This window comes from Nothobranchius furzeri, chromosome 3 (genome assembly GCF_043380555.1).
Source record: "Nothobranchius furzeri strain GRZ-AD chromosome 3, NfurGRZ-RIMD1, whole genome shotgun sequence".
Taxonomy (NCBI): Eukaryota; Metazoa; Chordata; class Actinopteri; order Cyprinodontiformes; family Nothobranchiidae; genus Nothobranchius; species Nothobranchius furzeri.
The window spans coordinates 88,673,410-88,683,529 of NC_091743.1; the positions used below are offsets into that span (position 1 = coordinate 88,673,410).

A 10,120-nucleotide genomic window follows, 5' to 3' on the forward strand; every position below is an offset into this window, starting at 1 on the left:
GATAGCTCGCTCCTGTAGCATGCGGCAAACCACGGCAGCTCGCCTCCTACGGTACCGTCTCCTAGACGCGCAACGGAGCGCTTCACACCGCTTCCGTGATTCCTTTAACCATTGAGCTTCATCATCCAGGTCTCTCGTGAGTGCAGAATTATGCTTAACATAAGTCCGATCAGTGAGAGGAATTCTAGCTCTTCGTCGGCCATGTTTGACTGAATGGCTTTGTTTGAGTAAATGACGCATGTACGCCCACCGCACTATGTTTTACGCAATATCCGGGTACAGCCTTCCCACCCCCTCCCCCTCAGACGTCTGGAACTTTTCCCTGCTGTGTGAAGGCAGCCGAAAGGACAAGTTCAGGTACAAAAGTGGTGTGTCTGAAAACACAGTTCTGGTTATAAACCGGACTGAATTGTCCACACTTATTCCAGAATGTCAATCTGAAAAGGGTTTAGCATTAATGGACTCACCCATCTTGACTCACAAGGAAACAGCAGAGAACTTCTCGGCTAGTAGAAGCTAACCATTACCATACCAGATTTATTTATATGGCACATTTAAACAGAGCGGGAGCTGACCAAAGCGCCTCCCAACAGAAAAACAGCAACATGCAGTTGCCGATTTAACAGACAGAATACAGCAAATGGTAAATGGTAAATGGCCTGTATTTGATATAGCGCCTTCTAGAGTCCTGGAACCCCCCAAGGCGCTTTACAACACAATCAGTCATTCACTCATTCACACACTGGTGGGGATGAGCTACGATGTAGCCACAGCTGCCCTGGGGCGCACTGACAGAGGCGAGGCTGCCGAGCACTGGCGTCACCGGTCCCTCCGACCACCACCAGCAGGCAACGTGGGTTAAGTGTCTTGCCCAAGGACACGACAGTGACAGACTGAGCGGGGCTCGAACTTGCAACCTTCCTATTGCGAGGCGAGCACTTAACTCCTGTACCACCGTCGCCCCAGCAAACAGATAAAAACCAATACAGGCACATAAAACCAGCAAAAAAGAGATAAAAAATCACCATCTAAAAACCTTATTATAGAGGTGAGTATTCAGGCGTGACTTGAAAACACCAATGGGTGGTGAGTGGTGGATAGTGAGTGGCGGTGCATTCCAGAGTATGGGAGCTACGTACATGAATGCTCGCTTCCCCCCTTGACTTGTAGCGCATTGTCTGGGTGCAGAGCAGCAGTTGGTCAGCTGAACGTAGCGAACGCAGTGACACATAGGGCGTGAGTAAGTCCGTTAGGTAGGTCGGTGCCAGATTATTCAAAGCGTTATAAGCAAACAGCAGGATCTTAAATGTCACTCTAAATGCTGCTGGTAGCCAATAAAGGTGCGCCAAAACCGGGGTCCTATGGCTACATCGGTCAGTGCCTGTCAAAAGTCGTGCTGCAGCATTTTGCACAATCTGCAGATGATTTGGGGCTGAAGCTGAAGTCCTGACCAATTGAGTGTTTGCATAGTTCAGTCGTGAGGTGTTGAATGCACGTACCACAGATTCTAAATGCACCCTCTTCAAAATCTGCTTTAGGCGAGCTTAGCACCGAAATTGAAGGAAACACGCTCTTACAACATCTGAGGGACCATTGTATATCCAGTTTCACACCGAGGCTAGAGACACACCCTTTTAGTCCCAGACCTGGAATGGCTGGGTTTACGGTGGAGCTCAGCGAATTGTTAGGGTCAGAAACAACGGCCTCAGTCTTTGTCTCATTGAGTCTAAGGGATCTGGCTGCCAACCAACCCTTTACATCGGAGACAGTCCTCAAGTAATGAAACCTTAATTAGTCCATTCATCGCCAAATAAATCGGACATTCATCGGCATAGGTATAGTAGCCTATGCCATACCTATTGAAATCCGTCCCAAAGGAAGAAGATGGATGGAGAACAGAAGGTGCCCCATTAGTAGAGGTGTGAGTCTTCAGTAGCCTCACAATTCAGTTACGATTATGATTATTGTGTCAACAATTCAATATCTCGATTAGGGCTGTCGCGGTTGAGGAATTCCCCCTGCGGTGATTCAGGGTGGCTTAATATTGCGGTGTGCGATATTATTGCAGCCCTTTTTTTTCTTGCAGTACTATCTAAACATAATGTTTACACATTTAAAAAAGGTTAAAAATTGCAATGCCTTCTTTTATAACACTTTACTGAATGCAGATCAAAGGGCAGTAACAACACAGATCGCAGTAACGTTTGTTTCTCCGACAGTCGGAGTCCGACTGAACTTAAAAACAACAAAATTCAGGAGACGGTTAAACCTTTAAATGCAAATTTGGCTGCAGCATCTAACAAATAAGAAACAAGTCCCCATTTTGTTTAGTTGTTTAAAATCAAGCATAAAATATTACATGTACCGGGCGCGCGCGGGGGGGGGGGGGGGGGGGGCACTATCATTTCACTTTCACACACATGAATGACGGTGATTTATAGCTCGGTCACGTCCTTGTTACCCACAAGGAAAACCAGCATGTTAACCATATACGGTTTGAGAGAGGATCTGAGAGGGGTGGCAACATTTCCAGCAACACTGAAAACCCTCTCGGATGGTGCGCTCGTTGCACTAACACACACACGTACTTGCGTGCGACTCTGGCGAGCAAAGGGAATCTCTCCTGGTTGTTGCTCCACCGTGTCAGGGGGGTTTCTTTAGGGTGGATGCATTCCTCCTGCAGGTAGCGAGTGAGCTCCAGCTCGGCTCAAACTCTCTTCGGGACGGCTGCAGAAGCAGTGCTTGTCCGGGACTTCAGCAGGTCTCCGAGCGTTATTTTTTTTTTTTTTTGCCGCTGGTGGCAGCTCTGTCTCGGCCAAGGACTCTGGCTGCGCAGCAGCTGACCTACTGAAAACCAAAGTGCTCCCAAAGGAGCGAAGTAACGTTTCGTTTTGATACCAGTGCAGCCATCCTTCTCAACATGCATCATTGAGTTGAACCAAGTTCAGTAATCGCGGTGGCCATGATGCAGCGCGGTGGGCTTCTTCATATTGCGATATTTCATTTTTGCGGTTACGGTGACAGCCCTAATCTCGATGCATCACGATTATTTCATTAGGATTTGCTTCGTTGATAATTAGAAGATGTCAGATATTTGCTTTTTAAATCAAATATGTAACAAAACACGCCAAAGCTCTTCATTCTCAACAGTCCTTAGGACTATGTGATATTTCAGCGTTTCTTATTTAATAAATCTGCTGAAATTTCTAAAAATCTGTGTTTTTCTGTCAGCGTGGGGTGCGGTGTGTACATTAATGAGGAAAACATGAATTTCATTGATTTTAGCAAATGGCTGCAATAAAACAAAGAGTGAGAAACTGACGGGGGTTTGAGTACTAATGTATGTTAGCTTTTAACGCCTTTGAGCAGCTTTAGAGTCGGATATTTATGCTGCAATTAAAGAGTGTAAGAAATAACACACAATGAAATATTTGGCTTAGTTTGTTATTTAGTTTGAACCCAGTGGTCTCATTTCAGATATGTTGGAGCATCAAGTTCCGTTTCATACAGAAAAAACTAAAACGGTTTAAAAATCCTGAACTTCCAATAATATTTGATGTTTGTTTCATTCTTGCTGGTATTATGAACACCAGCAGGAGGCTGCGGGCTGATTCAGGATTAAATGACAGCTTTTCCAGCTGATGGATCTTCTTCACTAACCAGCTAACTACACACAATAACCTGCCCTTTGGGATCATTTAGACTTTTATTATCTTCTCATGTCCACCGTGTCTCTGAGGAGGAGCAGATGAGGAGAACAAAAATTAATCTCCTGTAACTTAAACTGAACCAAAACTTGCTGTTTGCAGGCGGTCATCTGCCTGAATGAACTTCATGGTCCCATTTATTACTAACTTTACTCTTCACTCGATGTTGAATTTCTATTTTCTGTCTTTTGTGTTAGAAAGTGCAATAGTTCTGGACCTGCTGATGGCTCTTCCAGAAGAACTTCCTTTGTTGAACTGTGGAAAACTTCAGAAGCACCTGTGTCAGGTAAACGGCAGCGAACATCTCGGCTGGTAGAAGCTAACCGTTTTATATGCTCACTGGCCACATTATCTGGTACACATGTCCAACTGCTTGTTAAAGCACATTACTAATCAGCCAATCACAGCTTTGTGGCATGTTGACATGGTCTGCTGCAGTTTAAACTGAGCTTCAGAATGGCGAAGAAAGGTGATTTACGTGACTTTGGCAAGGCTTATGGTGCCAGACAGGCTGGTCTGAGTATTTTAGAAACTGCTGATCTTCTGGGATTGTCACACACAATCATTTCTAGGGTTTATGGAGAATCATCCAAAAAAGGGAAAACATCCAGTTTTGTGGGCAAAAATGTCTCGTTGATGCCAGAGGTCAGAGGAGAATGGTCCAGCTGGTTCAAGCTGATAGAAGGGCAACTGTAACTCAAATAACCACTCGTTACGACCAAGGTAAGCTGAAGAGCATCTCTGAACAAGTAGGACCTTGAGGCAGATGGGCTACAGCAGCAGAAGACCACACCAGGTGCCACTCCTGTCAGCTAAGAACAGGAAACTTGAGGCTACAATTCTCACAGGCTCACAAAAATTGGACAATAGAAGATTGGAAAAATGTTGCCTGGTCTGATGAATCTGGATTTCTGCAGCAAACTTCAGATGGTAGGATCAGACTTTGGCATCAACAACATGAAAGCATGGATCCATCCTGCCTTGTATCAACGGTTCAGGCTGCTGCTGCTGGTGGTGGTGGTGTAATGATGTGGGGGACATTTTTTGGAACACTTTGGGCCCCTTAGTACTAACTGAACATTGTTGCAACGCCACAGCCTAGCCGAGTATTGTTGCTGATCATGTCCATCCCTTTATGACCAGTGTACCCATCTTCTGATGGCTACCTCCAGCTGGATAATGGACCATGTCATAAAGCTCCAAACATCAGACTGGTTTCTTGAACATTACAATGAGTTCACTGTACTCAAACTCTCCAGTCACCAGATTTCAATCCAATAGAGCAGTGATTCCCAACCAGGGGTCCGAGTACCCTTTGTGGTCCGTGAGCGCATTACAGGGGGTACGCGGAAAATGTAATGTTTCACTACCCAGATGAGAGATGACGACAGCACTATCCCTGGTAAAAAGAAAGAATAAGCATTGTGCTGGGCTGTGTTACAGGTCTTTCTTAAAAAATTAGCATATTGTGATGAAGTTCATTATTTTCTGTAATGTACTGATAAACATTAGACTTTCATATATATTAGATTCATTACACACAACTGAAGTAGTTCAAGCCTTTTATTGTTTCTAATATTGATGATTTTGGCGTACAGCTCACAAAATTCCCATCTCAAAAAATTAGCATATCATGAAAAGGTTCTCTAAACGAGCTATTAACCTAATCATCTGAATCAACTAATTAACTCTAAACGCCTACAAAAGATTACTGAGGCTTTTAAAAACTCCCAGCCTGGTTCATTACTCAAAACCGCAATCATGGATAAGACTGCCGACCTGACTGCTGTCCAGAAGGCCATCATTGACACCCTCAAGCAAGAGAGCAAGACACGGAAAGAAGTTTCTGAACGAATAGGCTGTTCCCAGAGTGCTGTATCAAGGCACCTCAGTGGGAAGTCAGTGGGAAGGAAAAAGTGTGGCAGAAAACGCTGCACATCGAGAACAGGTGACCGGACCCTGAGGAAGATTGAGGCGAAGGACTGATTCCAGACCTTGGGGGACCTGCGGAAGCAGTGGACTGAGTCTGGAGTAGAAACATCCAGAGCCACCGTGTGCAGGAAATGGGCTACAGGTGCTGCATTCCCCAGGTCAAGCCACTTTAACCAGAAACAGCGGCAGAAGCGCCTGACCTGGGCTACAGAGAAGCAGCACTGGACTGTTGCTTAGTAGTCCAATGTACTTATTTCGAATGAAAGCAAATTTTGCATGTCATTTGGAAATCAAGGTGCATCTCTGTTAAAAGCCTTGCACCATTGAAGAACTGCAGCAAGCCGAAACTGTCATGATTAAAAGCGTACAAAGAGAAGCTTACGAAGAAGAGCTTATCTGTATTGCTAGTGGAAACATTATTCCAAAGAACAGTGTCCTGAAGAAACTGAACCCATACCTGGATGACGAAGGTCTCCTTAGAATAGGAGGAAGGCTTAGGAATGCTGCATTGGATTTCAAAGAGAAGTTTCCAGTGATCATTCCAGGTAACAGCCATGTTGCAACCCTTCTTGTGGAACATTACCATGACCGAGTCAAACATCAGGGTCGTGTGTTCACCGAAGCTGCTGTTCGCACTGCCGGGTATTGGATTGTTGGTGTCAGGAAGCGCATCAACAGCATTATCTATAAGTGTGTCAAATGTAACAAGCTTTGTGGAAAAGCGACAGAGCAGAAGGTGGCAGATCTGCCCATCGATCGTACCACCATTCACCAACGTCGGGCTGGATGTGTTTGGCCCTTGGAATGTCGTGGCGAGACGTACGCGAGGAGGGCAGGCACAAAGCAAGAGATGGGCCATTCTCTTCACCTGTATGAGCTCTCGTGCAATTCACATCGAGTTGATTGACTGCATGGACTCCTCAACCTTCATAAATGTGTTGAGAAGTTTTTTTGCCTTGCGAGGACCTGTCACGCAAATTCGTTCAGATTGTGGAACAAACTTCATAAGGGCCTGTAAAGACTTGGAAATCCTGATGAATGACCCGCATGAACCCAGAGTGAGGAGGTACCTGCATGAAGAGGGCTGTTCATGGATCTTCAATCCGCCTCACGCGTCCCACATGGGAGGAGCCTGGGAGCGAATGATAGGTGTCTCTAGATGCATACTGGATTCTATGCTGCAGCAGACAAGCCCCTCGCATTTGACACATGACGTACTGTCTACCTTGTTGGCTGAGGTCACAGGAATCATCAATGCAAGACCTCTTATGCCCATTTCAACAGACCCAGAGTCACCTTTTTTGTTAATGCCAGCCATGCTTTTAACTCAAAAGGTCTGCACTCTCTCTCCTCCTCCTGGTGACTTTACAGGATCTGACCTCCATAAACGACAATGGAGGCAAGTGCAGAACCTTGCAGAGAGATTCTAGAGCCGATGGAGGCGTGAATACTTGTCAACGCTTCTGAGCCGCAGCAAATGGCGAAAAGAACGTCCAAACCTGAAGCCAGGTGATGTGGTCTTTTTTAAAGATTCTCAAGCCAAACGCAACGATTGGCCCATGGCACTCGTAACCAAGACATTTTCTTGTAGCGATGGGCTAGTCAGGAAGGTTGAGCTGAGAGTCGCAAGACACGGGTCAATCAAGACATTCCTCAGACCTGTTTCAGAGACAGTTCTTATGTCACCAAAAGACTAACATGTTGGACCAGCTCAGTGGCCTAGTGGTAGAGTGTCCGCCCTGAGACTGGGAGATCAGGGTTCGATTCCTAGTCTGGTCATACCAGGCTTTGAAAAATGGGACCCAATGCCTCCCTGCTTGACACTCAGCATTAAGGGGTTGGATTGGGGGTAAACCACCAAATGGTTCCCGAGCGCGGCTGTGTCTGCAGCTCACCGCTCCCCCAGGGGATGGGCCAAATGCGGAGAACAAATTTCGCACACACATAAGTGTGTGACAACTGATGGGACTTTAACTTTAATTTTAACTTGATGTATCTTGTGTACCTTATTCTTGAAGTTATAGTTGGTTATGTTTAGTATTCAGTTAATACTAGACGGGGAGTGTCATGGGTTACATTTTGCAGCTGTGGCCCAAATTCATTCTCTTTTGCAACACCTGGTGGCGGTTAGCAGTATTAAGTAATAGTTGGGGAAGCATGCGCGGGATTTTCGAGATCTTGCGATACAGTCTGAGCAATAAATGCAGAAGTTATATCCAAACACCCGTTGTGTGGGAGAAGCATCGAAATGAACTGTTTAATCTGCCCATCATTTGTGTTGAGAGATCAGCAGTGTTTGGATCAACAAAGTGTGACTACTCTGATAGTGGAAACTGTATTTATGGCTTACTTTTGTGCATTTAAACTTCAGCCGCCATTGATAGTTGTTAAAGGTTGTTAAACCTGTGCATATGAAACAAAAAACGCTTTTTGTTTATCGATTTATTGTGAAAAATGGAAGTTGTGCTTGCTCCTTTTCCTGTTGGGCGGTTGTGATTCCTGTCCATTGACTGCGGAGGTGCTCCGGCGTCCGGCAAAAATAGGATCGATTCTATTTTTGCCGGGCGCCCGAACAGAGGGCGGCGCACTGCCGGAGCACGGCCGCAGTAGTGGAATTGCTCTGATTGACTACAGCGAGACCAATTTTGCTCCGGAGTTTGTGCCGGAGCGGAGCGGAGGTAGTGGAATTTGGGGGTTAGTGATACGCTGATGCTACACGTGTCTAAGACAGAATAGTTGGACTTCTTGGAACTGATTGACAAGAACTGCTCTTGTAGCTGTGTGACAGAAACTCTTAATGTGTCATATTTAGTTAAACTGTGACGATTTAGGCGTTAGCTTAACTTTTAAAACATTGTTCATTTCATTAAATGTGAATTAAAACTGAGGATCAAATGCAGCGCTTGTTGCTGTTTGTTAAATCTGGGTTGCCAGTTTGAGACAAGTTAATTTTCATAATCTGGCTTTGATCTGTATTTGGTTTAAATGTAGGCACAGCAGAGACACCTGTCTCACTTGTGGCCCATTGTTGAGCAGGTAAAGGCAAACATAAGCGATGCGTCATCATATATTATTTTAAATCCTCCCCTCTCGTAATTGCATCATGCCCTCCCTAGGGGGCATACCCTCCACTTTGGGAACCTCTAAACAGGCTTAGAGAATCACACTTTTTTCAAACTTAATAATATATCTGCTGTAAATTCTTTCTTCATGCTTTCTGTGCCATTTCTGGTGGTAGTTTGAATATTTGACCTGTGGAGCTGTAAAATGATCAGATCTAGGTTTATCTGACCTCCTTCTCCTCCTGTTGCAGGTGTATCGGTATATGTCGACTGCTGCTGACGCCAAGCTGCTAAGCCAGCTGCAGGGACAGGACCATGTCCAGAAGGAGGCCCACAGGGCTCAGGACTTCTGTCCGTCAGACCCAACCGGGACCACAGACAAAAGAAAGTTGAATGAAGCAGATGGGCCATCATCAGGGAAGACCACTACAGATCAATCACAGGCCGTTCTAATGGAGTCCTGTCCCCCCCTAAACCCATTTATGGTACCAGTGAAACTGTTGAAGAGGAAGCAGCGTCCAGAATTAAGGTAACAAGCAGACTTCCCCATTAGATGATTAGGCAATGTTCTTCTGGAAGTTCTGCAAAGATTGGGTTTTTATTGTTTAGCTAGACAAAAGTTTTTATTGAAGTTATTGTTTAGAATAAATTCTGACATTTTTGTTGTTGTGAGAGTTTCACCCTTCACTTGATGGTGTAGACTACTGCTACCTTTGTGGGAATGTTGAGCTGATGGGTTCTTGAGCAAAAGGTTTAGACAGTTTAGGTGATTGAAAGTTTTAGAAGGATTGACGTTCGTTGAGCTCTGTATAAGTGGACAACATGGTGGAACAGTTCGTAGCATTGATGCCCCGCAGGTTCAACGCCCAGCCACCTTTCATTTTAAATGCAGTTTTATGTTGCCTTGTACATGCATGGAGACCCTGATCTGCAGATGAAGTTACCTGAAATCATTATAACGGTCTTGTGCATGTAGATTTGGAACGTGAACGTAAGATTGTAATAAATGTCATTTTAATATCCCCAAATTACTGTGTGAGCACACTTTTGTCTTTTTTAGAGAATGATGACCTCAGTCGTAACCTTGACGCTGTTTTATTTTGATATGGTTTGAGAAGAAGCATGAACATTTGAGCAGCACCCGCTCATTACTTTTGTTACTGACGCACCTATTTGTATTTCGCTCACGCTTCAGGATTGAGCTTGAACACTGTCATATCCCTTACAAAAACCCTACAACTACAAGCAATAGAAAGTTCAAAACATGAATTGGAGGTTTTTAAATGAGATAATGTAGACAAAAACTTTACAGACCGGTGTCGGTACAGGATCTGCTCGGGTGCAAGATCGGCTCGGGGTCATTCGACTGCCGATGACGTCAAAGTAGTTGATTGGCTGAACATGAACCTTAGGAATTAC

At 45.0% G+C, this 10,120-nt stretch overlaps 1 protein-coding gene across 2 annotated transcripts in view; it reads left to right on the top strand.

The window, feature by feature from the left end:
• The window catches only part of snapc2 (small nuclear RNA activating complex, polypeptide 2), a 37,510-nt gene extending 27,781 nt beyond the window's left edge, over positions 1 to 9,729 (top strand). The window contains exons 5-7 of one of the 2 annotated variants that reach the window (XM_054733680.2): positions 3,905 to 3,993; positions 7,011 to 7,148; positions 8,953 to 9,088. In XM_054733680.2, the coding sequence (XP_054589655.1) occupies positions 3,905 to 3,993; positions 7,011 to 7,106 (185 nt within the window). In that variant the 3' untranslated portion in view covers positions 7,107 to 7,148; positions 8,953 to 9,088. Of the gene's footprint in view, positions 1 to 3,904; positions 3,994 to 7,010; positions 7,149 to 8,952 lie in introns of both variants that reach the window. The other variant, XM_054733677.2, reaches the window with a different exon arrangement.
• Positions 9,730 to 10,120: the final 391 nt, after the last annotated feature.